General features: G+C 47.2%; 2 protein-coding genes and 1 non-coding gene across 5 annotated transcripts in view; all 3 read left to right on the forward strand.

Annotated features, from left to right (window-relative positions):
• The window catches only part of Prpf6 (pre-mRNA processing factor 6), an 89,921-nt gene extending 78,321 nt beyond the window's left edge, over positions 1-11,600 (forward strand). The window contains exons 13-21 of the mRNA XM_052726662.1: positions 708-829; positions 2,387-2,525; positions 4,380-4,499; positions 4,874-5,050; positions 5,732-5,865; positions 6,763-6,854; positions 8,510-8,624; positions 10,779-10,905; positions 11,347-11,600. Of these exons, the coding sequence (XP_052582622.1) occupies positions 708-829; positions 2,387-2,525; positions 4,380-4,499; positions 4,874-5,050; positions 5,732-5,865; positions 6,763-6,854; positions 8,510-8,624; positions 10,779-10,905; positions 11,347-11,499 (1,179 nt within the window). The 3' untranslated portion in view covers positions 11,500-11,600. The remainder of the gene's footprint in view (positions 1-707; positions 830-2,386; positions 2,526-4,379; positions 4,500-4,873; positions 5,051-5,731; positions 5,866-6,762; positions 6,855-8,509; positions 8,625-10,778; positions 10,906-11,346) is intronic.
• Positions 11,601-12,070: 470 nt separating this feature from the next.
• CUNH20orf204 (chromosome unknown C20orf204 homolog) lies at positions 12,071-16,277 on the forward strand. 3 transcript variants are annotated; one of them, XM_052725414.1, is made up of 3 exons: positions 12,079-15,556; positions 15,650-15,802; positions 15,981-16,277. In XM_052725414.1, exons 1-3 carry the CDS (start codon positions 15,281-15,283, stop codon positions 16,107-16,109), a joined length of 558 nt encoding a protein of 185 aa, XP_052581374.1. In that variant the 5' UTR covers positions 12,079-15,280; the 3' UTR covers positions 16,110-16,277. The 3 variants fall into 3 exon arrangements, 2 of the variants coding, with proteins under 2 accessions (XP_052581374.1, XP_052581375.1); XM_052725415.1 differs by having other exon boundaries at positions 12,081-15,556; positions 15,984-16,277; XR_008215255.1 differs by having other exon boundaries at positions 12,071-13,801; positions 15,650-16,092.
• A 2,647-nt stretch (positions 16,278-18,924) lies between these two features.
• Positions 18,925-19,031, forward strand: LOC128102806 (U6 spliceosomal RNA). Its single transcript, XR_008215553.1, has one exon. It is a non-coding gene; the product is annotated as a U6 spliceosomal RNA (small nuclear RNA).
• The last annotated feature ends 4,674 nt before the right edge of the window (positions 19,032-23,705 follow it).

Genomic DNA, 23,705 nt, shown 5'->3' on the forward strand with positions numbered 1-23,705 from the left:
TCAGAAAGCTAAGACAAGACTGTGGATTCAAGGCCAGTCTGGGAACTGAGTGAGACTGTTGCAAAATAACAAATAGAAAAGGGTGAAGAATGTAGCTCAATGGTAGAATGCTTGTTTGTCATTACAAGACCCTGGCCTTGGATTCAGTCCCTGGTATTGGAGGATGAGATGGGGGTACGGAAACTTAAAGGAAGCAGAGCCTAATGGTGTCTGCTGTGTTCTACTAGATGGGTAGGCTTCTCATCCTCTTTGGGTTGATTTGTCTGGCATAGGTTTTGAATGGCTTAATCCTTTTAATGGAAAATACATAGCACTCCTAATTAAAAAGCAGCTTGTGATCACACACACACACACACACACACACACACACACACACACACACACACACACACACACAATTGCCTTAGCTCTAGCCCTACATATGTGCATATTTGTGTGCATTTGTTATGTTGCAAGTAAAAACTGGTACTCCTCTTACCAGCTCTTCTTGCAAGCCAGGGGGCCAGATGGGTGCCTTCTGGACTTTTTTTTTTAGCATTTGTATCCCCATTCTCAGGTGTCCTTGTCTTAGATTATAGTTTAATTATATCAGTGCCACAGCACATTTATTACCAGATGTCATTACTTAGATTGCAAGAGGCTTGAAAAAGTATTATCTGCCCTGTGCAGTCCTAAACTGCCTTCCTCACAGTGTCTTCCTGCTCTAGTGTGTGGCTCACAGTGCCCTGGAGTGTGCACGGGCCATCTATGCCTACGCCCTGCAAGTCTTCCCCAGCAAGAAGAGTGTGTGGTTACGAGCTGCGTACTTTGAGAAGAACCATGGTACCAGGTATGTGGTCAGCTTCTACTTCCTATCTGCGTGGTGCTGGACTGAAGATAGGGGTCTGTCCCTCTGTGATCATGAGCAGGTTGCAATGAAAGTAGACACTTTTGTGGCCCTTGAGACTCTGAAACTACCTCATTCTTTATAGCCCTTCTATGATAGATTGTCACTATTTTATAGTTGAGAAACCAAGGCATCAAGGAAGTCTGTCTGTTACTAGTGCCCCATGGGTCTAGGAGTGTCTAATGCAGGCTGTTAGTGCTTGGGCACCGTCTTCAGCAGTGGGCGGTACAATGTCAGGGCCCATGCAGTCTGTTTTTCATTTAAGCTGCACTGACTTTCTGGGGTTTGGCTGGGTTTTGTACACAGAAGGAGGTCCCTGACAATTTTCTTTAATTGTACTCTTTAATTGGAAAAACCTTTGAGTCTGCCTTATTGGCTGTAAATGCTGATTAAATTAGGCATTGTAGTTTCTTGTTTTAAATGTGTAGCTCCCTAGGGTATTGGGCTCATGTCCCTGAGCACCCTGTGTCATTCTCTTCTGGGTCCTCAGCTCTTGCCAAGGTTGGGTGGGCACAGACCTTGCCGGTTTCACCAGCGTTGCAGCTGGGACTTTGAGCTCTTGTTTCTTTTCTGGTGTTAGTTAATGTTAGTTTCTACAGGGCCTCTTCTTACCCTGCCAGCTGGCTTGGTATTTCAGAGTTAACTCCTTAGGGAACTTGAGGACTTTCTAAAACAATCCTGATGGCCCAGCTTGTAGAATGTCACTTGGTACAGTCTTAAGTGCTGACTTGCATGGGATTCTATCATGTCAGTATGGGTTGAAACCTCATAACTCATAGCTTAGATGTAAACTGCTATCCACTCAAGTATTTCAATGGTTAGTTTCCTCCTACTAACCTATATTTTTCTTTGCTGCTAGCTTCCAGGCTGATGAAGAAAGTCATCAATACTTGGGCCCAGGTCTCTGGGGAACATGGGAACATGGTGTTGCTTCTGTAGGCACTTTCTGTGTGATATGGTTTTGTGTGTTCTTTGACTTGCTACTGAACACATGAGGCCCATAGGGTTCATCAGTGAAGGTGGTGTGACCAAGAGATGGTGGACCATAGATAATCCAGAGATTTCATACACAGTATCCAAGGCTGACAAGTATTCTTACTCAGTAGTGTCCTAAAATCACTCTCAGTAAGACCTTTTTTTGAGTGGGGCAGGGTTGGGTGCCAGGGACCTTAATCTTTATCAACGAATCCAGGGTCCTCTGTGCTTCAAGATAAAAGGGCCTTCACTGTCACCAGACTGCCATGTTATCACTGCCCCCAGGATACATGGCTATAAAAGGCTCTGCTGTTTAAACAATGCTTTGCTTTATAGAGCCCTCTTCAGTAGTTGATTTTAGATTCTTTATGGGAAAGAAAGATTTCCCCACACTCTCCCCATCGTAAAATCTTGTAAATCATTAATAGTGCCGAACTTTGGAGTGGTAACTGTCTTTTCAGCATCCCGATGGCTGTGTGCCCTGTTTATGGCCCTGACCTAGTGACTGCGGCCTTTATCTTGCAGGGAGTCTCTGGAAGCACTCCTGCAAAGGGCTGTGGCCCACTGCCCCAAGGCAGAGGTGCTGTGGCTCATGGGTGCCAAATCCAAGTGGCTGGCAGGGGATGTGCCTGCAGCAAGGAGCATCTTGGCCCTGGCCTTCCAGGTAGGTGAAGGATGCCTGTGCTGGGAGGGAACATGAACACAAACTCAGCTATGGTGCTACTGTGGCCTTAGAAATTATCCTGTGCATACTGCCATGGTCTAGTCTAGAGACACTGGATTCTGTAGGTGGCCTCGTCTATGGGGCCAAAGCATGAGGAACATCCTAACCAGCAACATTGACCTCTTAGTCCCTTCTCCTTCGTATGACTATGGGGCAGGTATTCCAGAGTACAAGACCATGATGTAAGCTGCCTGGGTGCTTTAGTACCTTTGTGAGAGTGGAGCCCTATTAAAACAGCTACACTTACCTGGCCTAACTAGGCCTAGCTGTTATAATACATATAGTATGTATGTGTGGTAGTGATGGTCAGAAGTGCATGTGTGTAAGCCTGAGGTCAACCTAGGGTGTCTTCCTATATCACTTCCCACTTTCCCCCTACCCCCCCAGACAGGGTTTCTCTGTATCCTGGCCATCCTGTATCTCACTCTATAGACTGGCTGATCTCGAACTCACAGAGATCCCCTTGCCTCTGCCTCCTGAGTGGTGCCTCACCCTATTTTTTTTTTTTTTTTTTTTTTTTTTTTTTTAAGGACAGGATCTTTCAATGAACTGGAGCTTAGAGCTCACCATTTTGATTCAACTGGATACCAGTTAGTCTTGAGAATTCATCTGTCTACACCCTCTAGTACCGGAGTTACGGACATGAATTGCCTGACTTTTATGTCGGTGCCCAGCAAGCATTTTACCCGCTGAGCCATCTCCCTAACCCCCATGTAACATCTAAAACATATTTTCACCACAAAAAAATAATCCTTATAGTTTATGATAACATGTTAAATTTTTTTTGATAAGTTGTAGTGTTATATATATCAGTCTGGTATCATAACCTAGGGTAGCAGTAAAGTTTGTTTGTTGTGGGCTGGAGAGATGGCTCGGTGGTTAAGAGCACTGGCTGTTCTTCCAGACATCCTGAGTTCAATTCCCAGCAACCACATGGTGGCTCACAACCTCCTGTAATGAGATATGGTGCCCTCTTCTGGCCTACAGGCATACATGCAGACAGAACACTGTATACATAATAAATAAATAAATCCTTAAAAAAAAAAAAGTTTGTCTGTTGTGAGTAAACACCAGAAGAGCTAACTTGGGTCAGTATTTTGCTCTAGCTGTTACCTGGAGAGACTGCAGGAATAGGTGATAGTGCTGTGCAGGATGTTTGATGTCTTTTCCACATACAGTTTTCTCCTCTAGTTGTGTGTCAGAATTCTAAGGTGGTTCTTTTCCCATAACTATAGACACCATGGCCATGTTGCAGAAGTCTCTAAGGAGGGTGGGTACAAGTTTTGAGGGCACTACTTTTAGTCCCCTGGGCTCTGAGTTTGTGTAGATTGGTCCATGCCTGTGGGAGCCCTTAATACTTCATTATCTGCACGTTGATCTACCCTGACCACATGGGCATACTGGTATGACTAGCTGAGGGGAAGGGATGAAGTTAGATATAGCAGGTCCTGACACAAAGACAGGAGTGATCCACTCAGTCTGAGAGGCCATGCAGAATTTGGACGGACCCTAGAGAGGGCAGCTCTGCAACACCAGCATCGTCACTTCAGTGCCGTGGAGGCTTCATCTGTACAAGAGTAAAACAGATGTGGTTTTCTTTTTTCTTTTTTTCCTCCCAGGTAAGCTCGGGTCCTGGATGGGGTGCACATCCCCTTGCTTGTGCAGGAACGTACTAGTCCTGCATCAGTATGAGGCCCAGCTCAGTTCTCAGACTGCCTGTTCTTGATTAAGTGTGATCTAGCCCTGGTCACTTCTGTGCTGAGCCTTTTTGATGCAGCTGTGCTTGTTCTTCAGGCCAATCCCAACAGCGAAGAGATCTGGCTGGCGGCTGTGAAGCTGGAGTCAGAGAACAATGAATATGAGCGAGCCCGGAGGCTGCTGGCCAAGGCACGGAGCAGCGCACCCACTGCCCGTGTGAGTGGTGACTGGTGGGTGGGGCGGGGTTGGCAGGGTGCCTCTTGGCTCATACATGGCTTTGGGAAGGAGTGAGATGAGTAGGACAGCCCATGCGACAGTCCAGTCCTGTTATTGGGCTTTAAAATACATTTCTTTAGCTGGGCGGTGGTGGCATATACCTTTAGTCCCAGCATTTGGGAGGCAGGGGCAGGTGGATCTCTGTAAGTTCAAGGCCAGCCTGGTGTACAGACAAAAGCATTCCTTTCGTATACACAAAAGAGCTACATACAACAGCTTATGAGGCACAGGACAGATGTGTATGGTATGAAGGTAGTTGGCATCCAAATAAATGGTGGAAGTATTCTGTGTGACGGTGCTTGTCTACTTTGCAGGTGTTTATGAAGTCTGTGAAGCTGGAGTGGGTGTTGGGGAACATCACTGCTGCCCAGGAACTGTGTGAGGAGGCTCTGAGGCACTATGAAGACTTCCCCAAGCTGTGGATGATGAAGGGGCAAATTGAAGAGCAGGGGGAACTGATGGAGAAGGCACGGGAGGCCTATAATCAGGGGGTGAGCCTCTGTCAAGATGTCTCAGGGGCCAGGAGATGGTGGCACACACCTTTAATCCCATTACTCAGGAGGCAGAGGCAGGCGGATCTCTGTGAGTTCTAGTCCAGCCTGGTCTACAGAGTGAGTTGTTCCAGGAGAGCCGGGGCTGCACAGAGAAACTCTGTCTGGGGGGAAAGGAAAAGATGTCTCAGGGAACTCAGCAGCATGACATTGGTCAATTTCCCACACCTCTGAAAGAAGTGTAGGGCCAGTGGTCTGTGATAGGACTTTGTGCTTTGGACTGAACCTTTGTCCTTCCTTTTGCTACGGGTACTATCTTTTTCTTTGTACAAAGCTGCATACCATATGTTTGGAATATATGGGGTTTGGTACATCAAAAGTAGTATAATGTACACTCAATGTATGCTTGTGTATGCACAAGTGCACATCCTGTATACACATGTGCATGACACACACAAAGTCCTACAGACATCCTTTGTGTACATGTGCACAATACAACTAGAGTAAACTGCTACACACCTGTTTGCATGTGCACACTACAGAGCCATGTCTGTAAACCCACATGGAGAGTTTGAAGTACATGCCTAACAGCCTTGAAGTGTTCTTGGAAGCTGACTACAATTCTCACAATTTTGTGGATGCTTTCTGAGCTCTTATTTTGCTCTATTTTTTTGGTCACAGCTGAAGAAATGTCCTCACTCCACACCACTGTGGCTCTTACTCTCCCGGCTAGAGGAAAAGATTGGGCAGCTAACTCGTGCTCGGGCCATTTTAGAGAAGTCTCGTCTAAAAAACCCAAAGAATCCTGGGCTATGGTGAGTCCTTGGTAATTGGCTCAGCTCCCCCCTTTAGAGCCTGTCCTCTCTCAGCTCCTTCTTCATTTTAGCCCAGGCTGCTGGGGGCACAACAGTAAGTGACAGCTTCTATGAGGCGTCACAGTCCCTTCCTTGGGAGAGCTGGGTCTATCTAGATGGTGAGTGGGCTTCTGGTGAAGGGCTCTTAAGATGTCAGGGAATGAAACTGAAAAAGTGGACTATAGAAGAGGTACCATAGGCAAGACCTTGAGGAACATGAAGAAACTTGCCAGAGGCAGCAGAGTTTGGTGGTGTGCACCTGCAATCCTAGTTACCTGGGAGGTTGAAACAAGAGGGTAGTGAGTTATGCTAGCTTGGACCACGTTGCATTACAGGTAATGGATGCAGAGTCTAGCTAGGGGTTAGGCTGGAATGAGAGGACACTGCTGAGGAGGTAGTTCTTAGGTGCCTCTCATGTGATGATCCAGTATGGTCTGGGTTTATTTTGATGTCTTCACTTATATTTGGAGCCTATGGGGTCTGGAATCTCAGATGGGGCTGCTGCCTTAGTACCAGGCTGTGGATACCAATGCTCTTATATCTGAACAGTATGGATTTCCAACCACTTTCCAAGAGACAAGAGCCTTCCTTTGCTGGCAAGAGGTTCAGTGGAAAGAGTGCTTGCTGAGCAAGCCTGGCAATCTATGGAACCCACTGGGAGCAGTGGTGGGAGCAGTTTCCAAAAGTGGTCCTCTGTCTTCCACATGTGTGTGGTGGCACATGTACACATGCATGACAACAATAATAAAGTAAAAATTTTAAAAGACTTTTAAAAGGGTCTCTGGCAGAAGGCCAACTGGAGTAGTTGGTTGTGCTATGATAGGTGGGGCTGGGACATCCCTGGGTCTGTCTTCCTAGGTTGGAGTCAGTGCGGCTGGAGTACCGTGCAGGGCTGAAGAACATTGCCAACACACTCATGGCCAAGGCACTGCAGGAGTGCCCCAATTCTGGTAAGGGCTTCTGGTTGTCTGATATAGCTAGAGGCAGTCTGTGGGATGAGATTGACTGACTCCTAAAGACTCCTTTAAGACACAATCTGTGTGTCCCATTTTAGTCTAGCTTCACTGATTTGGTTACAAAGGACTTCAGACTAAATCCTCAGTCTCAGGATGGGAGAGTTTGATTTCATGTTATAAAGCACTATCATTTCTTTTTTCTTTCTTTCTTTTTTTTTTTTTTTTTGGCCAAGTTTGAACTTTTATTATTTACTTACGTGCCATATATAAGAAACATAGCTGGGTGGTAGTGGTGCATGCCTTTAATCCCAGCACTCAGGAGGCAAAGGCAGGTGTATCTCTGTTTGAGGCCAGCCCCATCTACAAAGCGAGTTTCAGGACAGCCAGGAATACAGAGAGAAACCCTGTCTCTTTTTAAAAAAAAAAAAAAGCAAAAAAAAACCCAAATAAATAATAATAATAATAATAAAGAAATGTATATGTCACTTGAAAAAATTTGAAGTTTAAGAGGAGGAAATAGAGAGTCCCTCTAACCTACTACTCAGGAATCTCTTCTCTTAGCGTTTGTAGTATTTTATGTTATTATACAGAACTGAATTAAAGTTACACTAGGTATTTGATGCTTTTTTTTTTTTTGCAGGGGGCAGGGTTTTATGTAGCCCATTATAGTCTCAGACTCACTGTGCAGTAAGGCTGGCCTTGATGAGTTCCTTTTCTCTTCTGATTCCACCTTCCAGGTGTTAAGATTACAAGCCTGTGTTATCATGCCTGGCTGAGGTTTTTTGTTGTGATGCTAGTAGTGGTAGTTTTTTTGTTTGTTTTTGCTAGACTCTTTGTAGCTTAAAGTTGGCTTCTAAATCATGATCATTCTGCCTCAGCTCTTGGCTTCTCAAATTCTGGGATTACAGGCATGTGTTACATGCCTGGTTATTGTCCTTTTGTTTGTTTGTTTATTTTTATTTATTTATTTATTTTGAGGCAGGAATTCTCTGTGTAACCCTACTGTCCTGGAGGCTATTATCTTTTTTTTTTTTTTTTTGGTTTTTGTTTGTTTTGTTTTTTTTTTTGTTTTTCGAGACAGGGTTTCTCTGTAGTTTTGTGCCTTTCCTGGAACTCACTTTGTAGACCAGGCTGGCCTCGAACTCACAGAGATCCTCCTGCCTCTGCCTCCCGAGTGCTGGGATTAAAGGCGTGCGCCACCACCGCCCCCGGCTTTTTTTTGGTTTTTCAAGACAGAGTTTCTCTGTGTAGTTTTGGTGCCTGTCCTGGATCTCGCTCTGTAGACCAGGCTGGCCTCGGAACTCACAGAGATCCACCTGGCTCTGCCTCCTGAGTGCTGGGATTAAAGGCGTGCGCCACCGCCGCCCAGCTGCTATTGTCTATTTTTAACAGCAGTATGTGATAGCGCTTTCAGATTACCATTGTCCGTTGCCTGCTTGCTGACTTGGTAAGAATGAAAAGTTGCAGCTATCATCCAGAACACTGTCTAGTCTGTTCTGGCAAGGCTGCTGTAATTCAGGAGGTTACTTTGTAGGTAGATACTTGAGGCCCTTGTGGTTGCCTTCAGTACACTCTTCTGGGGCAGCCTGAGGGAGAGGGTGCATTTCTGAAGCCAAAAGTGAGGGCAGATTTTTGCTTCTGAATTTCAGGTATCCTGTGGTCTGAAGCTGTCTTCCTTGAGGCAAGGCCCCAGAGAAAGACCAAGAGTGTGGATGCCCTGAAGAAATGTGAACATGATCCCCATGTGCTTTTAGCTGTGGCTAAGTGAGTAGTAGTTCTTTTGTGGTTGCTTATCCTTGGTGTCCTGGTGTCCTTTTGCCCGTATCTTTGCCTGGCTATGCTGACTTTGTCTGCAGGATGAGAGGCTTGGGCCTCAGCTGCCAGAACTCCTGCTTTAGTCTTCTGGGCAGCATTCTGTTGGTAGAGGCCTTGAGGTACTGTCTAGACATCTGTCTGGTTACCCCCCTTTTCTCAGGCCTCCTGGGTTTTTTGGCTTTTTCTCAGCCCCAGGCTTCTGATGGGGCTGTTCTCTTTGTTTCAGTACCAAATGGGTCCTGGCATACATGCTGGACAGATTTGTTGATATTGATCCACCCAGAATTTAAGTATTAAGCAAAGCCCCTTTGAAGGGGCTTCAACCAAGTTTTTACTTTGATTGTGTTGCAGAACTCAGACCCTTTCAGCTGGTCCTGGGAGTAACCCTGACTGTAATCCATTGTCTTGGAGTGTAGGAGTTATTAGCCATGGGTCATCTACAATGTCATCAAGTGATCTCTTATCACCTCCCAGCACAGGATTGTGCCACTGTTGGTGGTGATGGAGGCAGAGCCTTAGAACCAGTTTGGTTCTGTTTGAGTGGCATTGAGTGCTCAGGGTCTGGTGCAGCCTGCCTTCACATTGCTACCTGGGCACCTGTGGCCCTAGAGATGAGGGAGGCATTAGGCCCAGGCTTCCTACCCTGGGCTTCCTTTTCCCAGAGTAAATTCTGTATGCCCTCAGACAGAGCAGCCATAAACCTCACAAAAGGCTTTGGTTAAAGTCAATAAGTCACTCCTTGCTGTTCCAAAGCCGATGATCCATGTGCCCACTATCTTGAGTTTATGCTCTTTAAATCACAGTTTATCTAACACCAAGCAATTAAGAGCACTACATGGCTTAAAAAACAATCAAGTTATCAGCATGAAATTACTCCATTTGGTACCTGAGAACGATCCAAACAGCTGCCTGCAGTGGAAAGGGTTAGCTATGCACCAGCTGCCACACTAAGGGAGGGAGGGTGAATACAGCCCAAGTCCTGGGCCTGCCAAAGTGTTCCCACAGCATGCGATACCATCTTTCCCATTGTTCATCCTGCTATCCTACACTAACTACCAGTTGGGGAGAGTGCCCATGGAGACCCTAAGTTGGTTCCTGTCCTTCATTTCCTTTCCTTCCTTTCTTAATTTTGGTTTCTCGAGATAGGGTTTTTCTTTTTAGCCCTGGTTGTCCTAGAACTCTCTCTCTCTGTGTGTAGACTAGGCTACCCTTGAATTCAGGATCTGCCTGCCTCTGCCTTCCAAGTGCTGAGATTAAAGGCATGTGCTACCACAGCACCCACTTCTAAGTTGGTTTCTAACAGTCCAGTTTCTTGGCTTCCTGCATGGCTTCTCTTCAGCCTGCTTTTCATGTGTGAGTATCAGGTACAACAGTCATATGTGCTGTGGTCTGAGTGCCATGGAGCTGCAACTCCAGTGGGCTCAGGTCCCCAGAGCTGACCTTTGGAAACCTATCTTTGTGTTTGCTTCTGTTTCTACAAGGGGCTAGACAAAGCGGCATAGTCCAGGGTTGGTATGTTATTGAGGAGCAGTCTGAAATTTCTGGTTTTTATAATCAGCTTTAATGTTTGTCAGAGTTAGTTTCATACTGTATTTGATCGGGGGGCGGGGGGGGGGGTGTGATAGTTTTAAGAAGTTAAGATCTTAGCCAGGAGGTGGTAGCACATGCCTTTAATCCCAACACTTGGGAGGCAGAGGCAGGTGGATCTCAGTGAGTTCTAGGCCAGCTTGCTCTACAAAGTGAGTTCCAGGACAGCCAGGACTGTTACGCAGAGAAACCCTGTCTTGAAAAACCAGAAAAAAAAGAAGAAGAAGAAGAAGAAGAAGAAGAAGAAGAAGAAGAAGAAGAAGAAGAAGAAGTAGAAGAAGTAGAAGTAGTTAAAAATCTTGCTTTATGTGTGTGGTGTAAATGTTATAAAAAGCAGTGGGGGTCAGTGAAGGATCTGGAAACGACCTCCAGGTATCCTTGCACCATGACTCAGACCTGTATGTAACACATGCCTAGGCTTGCTGGTCTCACCAGGAGCAAGATAGAGCTGATGACTCCCAAGCCCAGCAGGGCACTATCTTATGCCCCTTGCTCTAAGTACTTGTCCCATAACAGGCTGTTCTGGAGTGAACGAAAGATCACCAAGGCACGGGAGTGGTTCCATCGCACTGTGATGATTGACTCAGATCTGGGAGATGCCTGGGCCTTCTTCTACAAATTTGAACTTCAGCATGGCACTGAGGTGAGGCTACACTAGAATACCAGTGAGCAGTAATATTCTGCCTGTTCTCTAGCTACTTCTGAGACAATAGAAAGCTCCATCCAGCCCATGGGGAAGGGAATTAGGAAGTGGCCAGGACCAGCAGCCCATTCCCAGTTGAGGTTTGTTAGAGCCATGCTCATAAGGCAAGGGTGTCCAGGGTGTCCTGGAAGTAGTAGCCAGACCATGTTGAATCCAGGAAGTTCCTAGTTCAGAGATGGTGCACCTGGCAACTTGTGGGATCCAGAGGTAGGGAGTCTGACACAGGTCAACACATAGATGCACTCACTGACTTGGATGCCATGTTCCCAAGAGGAGGGGATGGCTTGAAATCTGCCGGGGCCAGATCTGCAAGGGGACAGGCAAGGTTCAGGGGTGTACCTAACAAGAAACCCTACCTACAGTACCCTTTGGTCTCCCCAGGAGCAACAGGAAGAGGTGAGGAAGCGCTGTGAGAATGCAGAGCCCCGGCATGGAGAGCTGTGGTGTGCTGTGTCCAAGGATATCACCAACTGGCAGAGAAAGATTGGGGAAATACTAGTGCTGGTAGCTGCCCGTATTAAAAACACCTTCTGATCGCTGCGGTGGAGGACAGGGCACTTTGGGGCAGCACATGGACAATGAACACAAAGCCTACACTGTGTATTTTTCATTCATTAAAGATTTTTATAGAGTTACGTTGGGGTTAGGGTGTCTTTTTTCTCTCTCTCTCTCTTTCCTTCCTTCCTTCCTTCCTTCCTTCCTTCCTTCCTTCCTTCCTTCCTTCCTTCCTTCCTCCCTTCCTCCCTTCCTCCCTTCCTCCCTTCCTCCCTTCCTCTCTTCCTCTCTTTCTCTTTCTTCCTTCCTTCCTTCCTTCCTTTCTTCCTTCCTTTCTTCTTTCTTCTTTCTTTCTTTCTTCCTTTCTTTCTTTCTTCCTTTCTTCCTTTCTTCCTTTCTTCCTTTCTTCCTTCCTTCCTTCCTTTCTTCCTTTCTTCCTTTCTTTCTTCCTTCCTTCCTTTCTTTCTTTCTTTCTTTCTTTCTTTCTTTCTTTCTTTCTTTCTTTCTTTCTTTCTTTCTTCTTCTTCCTTCCTTCCTTCCTTCCTTCCTTCCTTCCTTCCTTCCTTCCTTCCTTCCTTCCTTCCTTTCTTTCTTTCTTTTCTTTCTTTCTTTCTTCCTTTCTTCCTTTCTTTCTTCCTTCCTTCCTTCCTTCCTTCCTTCCTTCCTTCCTTCCTTCCTTCCTTCCTTTCTTTCTTTCTTTCTTCCTTTCTTTCCTTTCTTTCCTTTCTTTCCTTCTTTCCTTCCTGTTTTGTCTTTGGCTCCTATTCCCTTGAGTGGTGGTCAAGACCAGTCTGGTTTGAATGTAGCCTCCTGCAAGTGCTTGTATGCTCCAGAAAGAAGCATAGTCGGGGTACCAAGGGCTTGCGAAGATTTTATGAAGAAGGTCTTGGGAGTACAGGCTATATATATAGAATGGGGGTTCTGTCACAGGTCTATGATACAAGAGGCTGAAGGTCACATGGGAACCGAGCTGTAAAAGATTGAAAGGCTTATAGAAAGCCCCCATTGTTCTGTAGGCATCTGAAGTAAAAACAAACAAAAAAGCTCAGCAGGCATCTTTGCTTGCCTTGGAAGGTATTAGCTCACTTTTCCTGTGGCTCTAGGAACCTTAATAGTCAAGAGGACAGGAGGAAGACTTGCTGATTGGTTGATACTTGACAGGTCACTTAGGTGCTGGCTTGGAGAAGTACTTCCTGCTCCTGTCCTGAGGAATATCTAGAACTCCTTTGGATATTTCCATAGAGAAAATCCGTGGGGTTCCCCTATGATGAGGGACCATACCCAGTGGTTCCATTACAGATGGAAAGGGAAAGGACTTGACTACAGCACCAGGCTGTTGGTAGTTTCTGCTCCTTTTGACTGTTCCTGTCTCTTAAACTGAGTGCAGTGGGCCAGTTACAGAAGAGTATACCTGGATAAGGTTTCCTGTAAGGCTGTGGAAAAGTTTGGTGAGCCTGTAATATCCTAGTTATTTTTCCTCTCTGTGGAAATGGAGGTGTTTTTTTTTGTTGTTGTTGACCACCTCAGCAACTCCTTATGTATCACATTATTTATTGGGTGAACATATGCCACAGCATACTTGTGGAGGTCAGAGGACAACTTATATTATATTGGCCCCTGGGACCAAACTCAGGTTGTCAAGACTTGGCAACAAGTACCTTAACCTGCTGGGCCATCTCACCAGCCCACACCATTATTGCTTTTCTTCAGCTGGAAGTTGAGCTTTGCTTAGCAGGAGATTAACTTGTGCTAGAGCAAAACATCAACCCTGGGACTGGGCCTCCTATTCCTGGATAACCCAAGGTCTGGAGGGATGAAGTGGGGCCAGCAGTAGAAGTCTGGGAAGTCCCAAGTTCCAGACCTGCTGAGACAGGGTCTGTCTGGATATGGATTGGGGACTGGTGGCTGGCCCACCTATCAGGAGAGACTATGCTCTCTGCCCATTGAGGCAGAGCGCGGGGTCTCCATGGGGCTGGAGACTCAATCCAAGACCCAGAGCAGCCCTGGATCTGCTGCAAACAGGCAGCTGCTGTGCTCCAGGATCAAGTTAATTGAAGTGACTGGAGGAGAGGGTGGGGAGGGGTTAGGGGCAGGGCTGACTTACTGGACTTTCCTTCCCTCCCGTGTGGCTCCCTCCCTTCATAGCTGGAGGAGCCAACTTCAAACGCCTCTCCACCTGCCCCCCCAGCTCTCACCAGGGAGGCCCCATCAGCCGATAGAGGACCTGGTGTGACTGCCAATTGATTACTTCATTGGCAACCCAAAGACCCAGAGGACCCAGGATCATGTGTGTGGCCTGCTAGAGGGGAATAAGGGAAGGCCAGACCTTGAGAGGCCTATGGTAAGCAGTTGGGGCCTGGGGGAGGGGGCTGGCCTGGGCCAAGAATCTGTGCATGGCCACAACCCAGGGGAGACACTTTCCCTATGCCTCATAGAAACCCCAGATGTTTGTGACGGTACCCAGTAAAATGACCATTGTTGGTGCTGCTGGACTTCCCAGAACCCTTTCCTCTCGTGCTGGGTTAAGCCTGAGTTGTTAGGGACTCCCTGGCAGCCAACCTGTTCCATATTGGTGCTGGATGCCCCTCTAGCAGTCTCATTGGCTGAATTAGCTCTTATTCTTAATGTGGTTTGATGGGTTAATTCTTGGCACCCTTTCCAAATGTTGTTCCAAATGACCTTCAAGACTTTTCAAGAGTGCTACTACATTTGTTCTTCAGTTATTGGTGCTGGTATCCCAGGCTGGAGCCCCTACCCCCCACCCACTTCTGTGTGGGAGTTTGTGGTATGCTCAGTTCAGCTCTCGTGCCAGGGCTGGGAAGCTGAGTCCTGTCGTTTCGCTAGGTTCACAAGATTAATTTTTGAGCCCAAGTAAGCTGGGGACCTAGAGGCAGGTTTGGAAACTGCTCTATTTGGAGGAGCTGGGGTCTGAGGACCTTAGCTGTCTTCCTAATGTGTGAGCTTTTCCCCCAGCACCAGTCCTTTCCACTTGGGGTGGGAGGAAGTTTGTTGGCAGGCTTTGCTTGAGGCTTTGCTTCTGCTGTCTCTAGGCCTTCCCTCCAGCCTTCCCCTTCCATTGGGGGTTTTGGAGCTCTGAGCCAGTGTTTCTGCCATAGTTGGGTTTGTTGTTGTTGTTTGTTTTGGTTTTCTTGGGGGGTAGGGGTTGGTTCCTGTGGCTGGTTGTAGCAGAACTATTTGAGGGAGAGATTGGAGTTCCCATACTGCATGAGAGCACAGTGGTTCTACCCCCAGATCCCATCTTGCTCACGCAAAGAGCATGAGATGTATGTGTGAGAGAGAACATCCAATGTCAGGGGATGGGGATGGGCTATGAATGGTAGGTATGGGTCTGAGCATGGTCAGGGGTGAGGCTGTACTGAGGCTGTACTCACTTCTTGCTGTACCCCTCCCTATCCACTCCCTGTGCAAGGCCAGTGAGCCCTTGTACATCCATTGTACTCTAGGTGCTAACTTTTCTGCCTTTCCAGTGTAGACCATAGTGCCACCCCTTGTCTGTGGTACCTGTTCTCTGTCTCCTTCCTAGTCCTTCAGGGGCTCAGTGAAAGTACTTCACCATGCCCCACTACATACCCCACAAATGTTCACAGAACATGGTACTGTTTGGTATTTAAGTCTCTTTTCCCTTCTCTAGGACTGCCAGGGCTTATCATAAGCCATACCCAGAGTCTGATGAAATTTTCGATCCTATCATCTCACAGATGATGGGGCACCCTTTGTGGTGACTCCAAGTGTCTGTGGGGCCACTCCTTGTGCTGCTGGTAGGCTTAGGTTCTCAACCCCAACCTGATGTCCTCTCCAGATGCCCCTCAAGCCCACTCTCTACGTATTACCACTGCTGCTGGCATTTCTTGTGTCTGCTCTGGGCTGGGCCGGGTCCCAGTCCTGCAGTGTCCAGGAGGTACTCCGCCATTACCAAGCTGTCATCTTCCAGGACTTGCAGGCTGCCATGCAGTGGGCTGGGCTGGGAGCCCAGCATACAGAGCCTGGGTCCCGACACCACCACTTCGTTCAGAAAAACCTGACTGGAGCTGGTGGAGGTCAGGGACAACCAGGGGCCTCCTGTGATGCCCAGAAGGTATGGGGAGGTACCCCCACTTAGACCTATCTGTTCCCTCCTCAGGTCCCCCCCCCCACCCCCTGTCCTGGCTTTCCTCCCTTTTCATCTCAGGAGCGTAGCATCCTACTGTCTATCGAGTCCCTGGGTCAGACCCTTCTTGGGAGCATGGCCGGAGTTCCCCACAATGCATTAGAGAAAGCGGCATGGACAGTGGCGGTGCGCACCAAGGCCGTGATGCGCAGACACTGCCGGACATCCACCAGGGTATGTGTCCTCAGTCACCCTTCCCAAAGGACTTCAGCACCAGTGGCCTGTGGCTTTGGGCTCAAGTAGGGCCAGTTGGCCTGGCTGCCACCTGCTTCCTACAGGGCTAAGCATGAGCTTTGAGACAAGGGCAAGGGTGAGGATCTGTATGCACTCACTCACAGCTGGTCCCTACTAGCAGATCCTGCAGCCCAAGAAGCGTCCAGTGCAGCAGCGGAGGCGGCTCCTGCTACGTGCCTTATACACTGTCGCCACCTGCTGGGAGAAGCTCTTTGCGCTGAGTGCCATGACCACCAGAGAATTCTAGCACTGCCCCTACCTCTCACAGAAGACTGGAAGCAAACTGGTTCATGTTTTGACAGTGCCCCCTCTCTCAGCTCAGACTACCTGCACTCAAAGGCCCAGGATGTGGAGAAGAGAGCACCTTCCTTCATGACACCCAGTGAGGCCCCAATAAATGGAGCTAGTGATATGGCCTGATTCTTCTACCTTTGCCTGACTGGTTATGGGCCCTGGACCACCCAGGGATTTCCTCCTTGGGACCTCACACCTGAGCAACGGCAGTAGTTGTAGTTCCCAGCCTCATACAGCAGGGGGCGTGGGTGGGACATTGGACCTGTCCTCAAGTAGTGTCCAAGGCAGAGAAGCCCCCTGCCCCCACCCCACAACCTGGTTAGGGATTTTAAAACGTCATGCATCCGTCCTGCCCAACTCTGGACCGGAGGAGAGGGTGGAAATGGAGAGGAGGGGAAGGCTGAGCTTGGTGGATTCAGAGCAAAACAACCGGATAAAGGAAACAGGACTTAGAGGAAGCCAACCTTGCTGCCCTGGCCACAAACTAGACCAGGCCATTTCCTGCTGCCCCTGGGGGATGGGCAGGGTAGGGTGGGGGACAACTTCACAGACTGCCCCAGACTTGTCTGTTGAACTAACTAGACTGGCCCCAGTACCTACATAAGCCTAGGTGTCTGCTCTTCAATGATTCTAGCCCTGAACAGAAAAGAAGCAATGTCCCCCCAGGCTCCTTGCCTCATAATAGAATGTGGAGCCTAAGAGCCTCAAGAATACCTTGCTCTGTGTCTGTCAGACAGGCAAACAAGAGAACAAAAAGGTAGTGGTAGGTACAAGAGCAAGAAATAGCCCAGAAGTTCTTCGTGCCTCTATTCCTTGGTGCACATGCGGTCTGCCCAATGGGACCTTTTGTTTCTTCTCACAGTTGAGGAAGCTGAGACATGGAGAGGATATAGGACCTTCCTTAATTACACAGTCAAGTACTAGAAGAACTGGAATCAGATTTGGACCCAGAGTATGATGTGTAGAAGGGAAATGGAACTTTCTAGATATCAGTATGCATTTAAATAATCTATGATTCAGATTTCTAATGGTCTTACAAGCCACCTTGGAGCACAAACAGGACATTTTGGTTCTCCATGGGGTAGGAGGCAGTATGGAAAAGTACAAGGTGGGGGTGTGCCAGAGAGGGCCTAAGTACACAGACCTTCAGCAAAGCCAGGCCTAAAATGATTCTCATTCTCTCTGTATGTATGTATGTATGTATGTATGTATGTATGTATGTGTGACAGCTAGTGTGAGAGGATGAGGGGAAGCCTGGGTCATTGCAAGATCCTGGCCCTAGGGCCTGAATGGGTAGTCATCTTGTACCAGGAAATACCGATGGAGGAGAGAGGTGGATGGCTATGGACCTGAACTGATGACTTATATTGGTGAGCTCTATTGGGCATGCTAGGGTATAGCCAATGTCCCAGTGCAGAGAAAAAGGTCCAATTTTGTTGAAATATAAGCCATAGGGCAGCAGTACTTGATTAAAGAGTGATCAAGTGAGATCTGGAGAAAGTAACAGTCTGGGCACTGAGCTGAAAGAGGGCAGTATGGACAGCCCACCTTGGAGATACCCATGGACCCATTTTGCAAAGCATTCTGTACTTACACTTGTCCCAACTTTAGATCCTACTGGGAAATCACTTGCGACCCAGTGAGCATCCCACAAATACTGCCCATTTTGCTGTCCTGTCCTACTGTTTAGAGCAATCAGGCTGGGGAGGTAGGCAACAGAGTGTCCTGATTCTCAATTTCTTCTCTTCAACTGAGGAAAGATCAAACAAACCACAGCCTCCTGGGACTGGAGGTGAAGTAGAAGCCTCAAGAGTTTCAGGGAATATATGTTGATGCTTAAGCCCTGTATCAGATTATACTTTTAAAGACCACCCGAATTCTGCACCCATGGCTCTCTGCAGGAGCCCTGGGAACTCAGCCTGTGGTTATCAACCCACTAGAATGACTGTCCTCTTGCAGGACAAGGACAGGTACAGAGCCCTCAGGATCAGAGTGGAAGGATCCTAGGTCTTTTACACTTAGCCCAGGGACCTAAATGGAGGTTCCCAGGGCTTCTTTGTAGTTGAGGACAGGGCATATCCTCCTCATGCACACACCTAACATAGCTCAGCACAGATACTGTCCCACAGTTGCTTTTCTGCTGAGCAGCTAGTACAGACCTTGGAGATGCTGAGACATGGAGCTGGAGACTACTGGTATTGTCTTATCCCACACAAGCCTTTTCAGGGCTTGACTTTGCAGGGAGGTGGGGCTCTGGCACAGAAGAAAGGACTGTGAGGATCACAGATGGGACCCCCCCACCCCCCACCCGCCCCAAGGCACTGGCCAGGCCTGTGCAATTTCCTGCAGCCCAGGAACCAGGCCTCCATATGTAATCCTGGAAGACAGACTGTCAGGCTTTGAAGGGAGGCTGGGTACCACGGCCTCCCACGACTAGGAGCCTTTGAAAGAACATCTGGAACTTGGGCAACAGCTATGGATGACAAGCTAGTCCTTTGGTTTGCAAATCCCAAAGTTAATCTTGACTTTGCTACTTATGTGTTAACAACCCTGCTCCACCTCCCATGATGCAGCAGAGAGTGAGGGCTGTAGCCTCTTCTGTGTTATGACAGTGCTTCCCTATCCTGCCACCTACCACACTAGCCTAGGAGTGTGGGAGAGCTGAGTAAAGGGAGCAATAGGAATAGGCATGTCTTTTTTTGTGCCCTGTGAGCACAGAGCCACAGCTAAGCATGCAGAGCTCTGAACTCAGCTACATTCCTGAAGTTGGGCTCACTTCGGCAGCACATATGCTAAAAGTGGAATGATACAGAGAAGATTAGCATGACCACTGTGCAAGGATGGCACACATATTCGTGAAGCGTTCCATATTTTCTCTAGTTAACAGCTCTGTATCACACACAAACCTTGAATGGGAGACAGTGAGTAGGCCCAGGCTTGGATCAAGTTCATCTTTCTTAGGCCAGTCCATTGGTGGATATCACACCAGCACTGTGAAATCCTGTAGTAGATGTAAAGGGAGGTTCAGCTAAACAAAACTAAACTAAAAATTAAATAAAAACAAATAAACAACTGGGTTCCTAAAAAGGTTTGGGCAGCACTATGGACACAGCTGTGGAGGAGAAGGAAATATCTGTTCCCAGACCTGCAGAGTACCTGGCCTTGTGGACTTGTGGGCACTAGGCCCTTGCAAGACCTGCAGGTGTGCAAGAAGGCTGCTTGCTTCAGCTGTGGCTAACTGGAAATAAACAAGGCCCTCTACTCCAGGAAGCACATATTACTGGGAAGTGGGTGGGGGTGGGGAGAAGAGTGAGGCAGGTGTTGAGGCCTATTGTCCCTGCCAGAGGCCTTCAGGACCCTGGGGGTGGGGGAAAGGGACAGTCCCCATCCTGCCCCCTCCTTGGGAAGACTTAGCTTTGTAAACACAGAAAACACGTGCACACACACACAGCATACCCTGCTCCACTAGAATCTGGAATAACCAGCAAAGAGGTAACACCTGCTATGGGAAGTGAGTCCTTGTTTGAGTGGAAATGAGAAGGTCAGGCCCTTGGCAGCAGTGCAGTGCCTGTTGTGGGGGAAGCGAGACATCCTGGGGTACTAGCTCATGGGTCCCTTGCTGAGTTGATATTTCTGCTGCTGTCTGTGGAGGAGACATCAGGCTGATGTACCCTGGGAAGCACTAGCTAGGCCTTGTTGCATACCAGTCCAGTTGTGACAGTTTGTGGCTCAAGAGAGAGGCAGCCAGGGCTCACCAGGTGAGCAGGCTCTGTCCTTGGACTGCCCCTGGCGCCCCCTACCCGGCACAAGGCCAGGGGTCAGGGCTGCAGAGCAAGATAAGCCCAGTTTCCTGCACTTAGTCCCAGAGCTGTGACTCCCAACACTTCCTGTTTTTTGGAGGGCAGACAGGGGTGTGGGAGATTGGGCAAGGTGGTGGGGGCTGGGGTCATGAGACAGAGGGTGGGGTTACAGGGAAGGGGGCTATAGGAGAGGGGATGAAGTCATGGAGGGCAGGGCATAGATACAGGGTGAGGTAGAAGAGTGGGAGCAGATTCTTGGGAGATTGGGTAAAGTTATAGAGGCCAGGGTTATGGCAACAGTGGGAGCCTGAGTTGGGCACAAAGTGGAGCTGTGGGTAGCCAAAACCAAAAGGAGTGAAGCCATGAGTTGGGGTTCTGGGAAACCTGTGAGTTCTTGGGGAAAGATCCCTGGGAGCAGGAGCCAAGAGACCAGAAGAGCACTTACTGCTCTTCCAAATGGACCTAGTATGCACTTAGGCCCTTCCTTTCCCAGATCCTCAGAGACAACTACCCTCTATGAACACTCTTCTCTCCTTGGTTAATTCCCTTCCAATCTTGGAGCAGAAGTTTTGTAGGCTTGGTAGTAGTTGACAAAACCCTGCATAATCTTAGTTTGGAGCCAGGCATGGTGGTACATGCTCTTAATCCCATCACTTGGGAGACAGACACTGGCAGATCTTTGTGAGTTTGAGGTCAACTTGGTCTATACAGGATGTTCCAAAACAGCCAGGGTGACAGGGAGATACTGTCTGAAAACAAACAAACAAACAAATTTGAAAAGAAAAAAAAGAATCAGGTGCAGCTGCTATAGCACATGGGTGTGTGGTTCTTAACCTGTTGTTCAGACATTGTCGTTAGAAATATAAATTTAAGAAATTTTATATTGTGTTCACTTGTCTTGTTGGCCTGTAAATAACTGAAACCTCAAAAAGTGAATCTGAGGGCTGGAGAGCTGGTTCAGTGGTTAAGAGCACTTACTGCTCTTCCAAAGGACTCAAGTTTGATTCCAAATACTCATTTTAGGTGGCTCATAACTGCCTGTTACTCCAGTTCCAGGGGATCTGACATGTCTGGCCTCTGTGGACACCCACATACATGTGGTATATATTCATACACACACACACACACACACACACACACACACACACACACACACACACACACACACGCTGGGCATGGTGATGCACACCTTTAATCACAGTGCTCAGGAGGGAGAGATAGATCACTGAGATTGAGACTGCCTAGTCTATATAGCCAGTTTCAGGCCAGTCAGGGATAGTTTCAAAGCAAGCAAGCAAACACTCCCACCCCAAAGACTATCTTTGACCTGTATCTATAACTGTTAGATAGTTAAGATGTGTTTTAGATAAAGTTTCTAGTTTTAATTTGAAATATAATTATTGAAAAGAAATTATTGAAAAGAAAGTGTTTTCTAAATTTGTAATTATAACAATAGTTATAATAAGACATTAAAGAATCATCAAGTGGGGGCTAGAGAGATGGCTCAGAGGCTAAGAACACTGGCTGTTCTTCAGAGGTCCTGAGTTCAATTCCCAGCAACCACATAGTGGCTCAAAACCATCTGTAATGAGATCTGGCTCCCTCTTCTGGCCTGCAGGGACACATGCAAACAGAACACTGTATACATAATAAATAAATAAATCTTTTAAAAAAAAAAAAAAAAGGCCGGGCGGTGGTGGCGCACGCCTTTAATCCCAGCACTCGGGAGGCAGAGGTAGGCGGATCTCTGAGTTCGAGGCCAGCCTAAGCTACAGAGTAAGTTCCAGGAAAGGCGCAAAGCTACATGGAGAAACCCTGTCTCGAAAAACCAAAAAAAAAAAAAAAAGAATCAAGTGAAGAAAAAGAGATATAAAGGTTATAGGTATGAAATGTATTTTTAGTAAAAGAAGACTAAAGAGAAGCACTGCCTTTGGATACGAAAGGATTTTGAATGGTAAGGTAAAGACTGTTCTAAAATGAAAATAGACAAGAACAAAGAAGATTAAAGTATGTTGTAGAATGACTGTGAGAACTAAACTTAAAGAATTTGGACATGGCTACAACTTTGTTAAGAATGAAGTTATTAAAAATTTTCAAGGCAAAATTTCAATTCCCTGAGATAAAATTAATGCTGGATTCTCTGTTTACAACAATAAAAGTTTTTAATACTATTAATCTATTCTTTGTAAATTTTACCAAAACAAATGACAACAACAAACACTGGCTTAGGAGGCTAGAGAGATGGCTCGGTGGTTAAGAATGTGTAATGCTCTTGTAGAAGATCAGAGTTCAGATCCCAGAACCCACACTGAATGGCTGACAACTGCCTGTAAGTCCAGCTCCAGGAGGATCTGATGCTTCTGGCTTCTGTGGGTGCATGCACTCATGTGTACATACCCACCCCCAACATGTACACAAAATTAAAAATAAATAAAAGTAACTGGTTTAGAAAAGCAAGGACTTTGCTTTATTATTTTTAAACAAAACATTAAAAACCTGTGATTAGATTTTATTTTTATATGTTTTATACATTTTTCCCATTGGATCTGGTCTTCACTTGCTAGATATCCACTGCCTTAACAGTAGGGAAAATTCTGTTTAAAATAATTATTCCTGCCGGGCAGTGGTAACTCGTGCCTTTAATCCCAGCACTCAGAAGGCAGAGGCAGGTGGATCTCTGTTAGTTCGAGGCCAGCCTGGTCTACAGAGCGAGATCCAGGACAGGCACCAAAACTACACCAGAGAAACCCTGTCTCGAGAAACAAAAACAAAACAAATTATTCCTTGGGTTGGGGATTTAACTCGATGGTAGAGCACTTGCCTAGCAAGCACAGGGCCCTGGGTTCGGTCCTCAGCTCCGGGGGAAAAAAATTTCTGTGCTGGAGAAATGGCTCAATGATTAAGAGAGCATATTTCACTTGCGGAGGACCTGAGTTCAGTTCCCAGCACCCATGCGTTTTGAATAGCTTACAACTGCCTGTAACTTTAGCTCCAAGGGGATCTGATGCCTCTGGTTTCCATGGATACCAGCCCACACATACATATGCACATATGTGTGCATGCACTCATACACAGCATACACAAATAACTCTTTAATGGAAGAATTATTCCCAACATCCACATAGCAGCTTACAACCATCTGTAACTAGTTCCAGGGGATCCAACACCCTCTTCTGGTCTCCAAGGGTACCAAGCATGCATATAGTATACAGACAAACATGTAAGCAAAACACCCATACACATAAAAAATAAATTAAAAAAAATTTCGCCCCCTTCTCTTTCCGCTTTCTCCTTCTGTCTGTCCTCTCTCTCCCTCTTTCTCCCCCCCCCCCCCCCATAAAGCTCTTTCTTTGTGTAGCTCTTTGTAGACCAGGCTGACCTGGAACTCACAGAGATCCTCCTGCCTGTGCCTCCTGAGTGTTGGGATTAAAGGCCTCCACCATCAGCCACCACCACCAGGCAAGCACTCTTCCTGCAGAGGACTCAGGTACAGTTCCCAGTGACCACATGGTGGTACTGTCTTTAAGTACAGTTTCATCGGGTCCGATGCCCTCTTTGGCCTTCACCAGCACTGCATGCACGTGGCACACAAACATATATGCAGACAAAACACTAAAAAAAGATTTGATTTTTTTTTGAGATGGGATTTCTCTGTGTAGCCTTAGCTGTACTAGAAATTTCTCTGTAGACCAGGCTAGTCTCAAACTCACAGAGAGCTGCCTGCCTCTGCCTCCTGAGTGCTGGGATTA

Source organism: Peromyscus californicus, unplaced genomic scaffold (assembly GCF_007827085.1).
Source record: "Peromyscus californicus insignis strain IS unplaced genomic scaffold, ASM782708v3 Scaffold_7__1_contigs__length_154581171, whole genome shotgun sequence".
NCBI lineage: Eukaryota > Metazoa > Chordata > Mammalia > Rodentia > Cricetidae > Peromyscus > Peromyscus californicus.

Coding starts and splice junctions, on each gene's coding strand:
- CUNH20orf204 (XM_052725414.1), top strand. CDS start 15,281: ATGCCCCTCAAGCCCACTCTCTACGTATTACCACTGCTGCTGGCATTT. Junction 15,557..15,649: donor CCTCCTGTGATGCCCAGAAG/GTATGGGGAGGT, acceptor TTTTCATCTCAG/GAGCGTAGCATCCTACTGTC. Junction 15,803..15,980: donor ACTGCCGGACATCCACCAGG/GTATGTGTCCTC, acceptor GGTCCCTACTAG/CAGATCCTGCAGCCCAAGAA.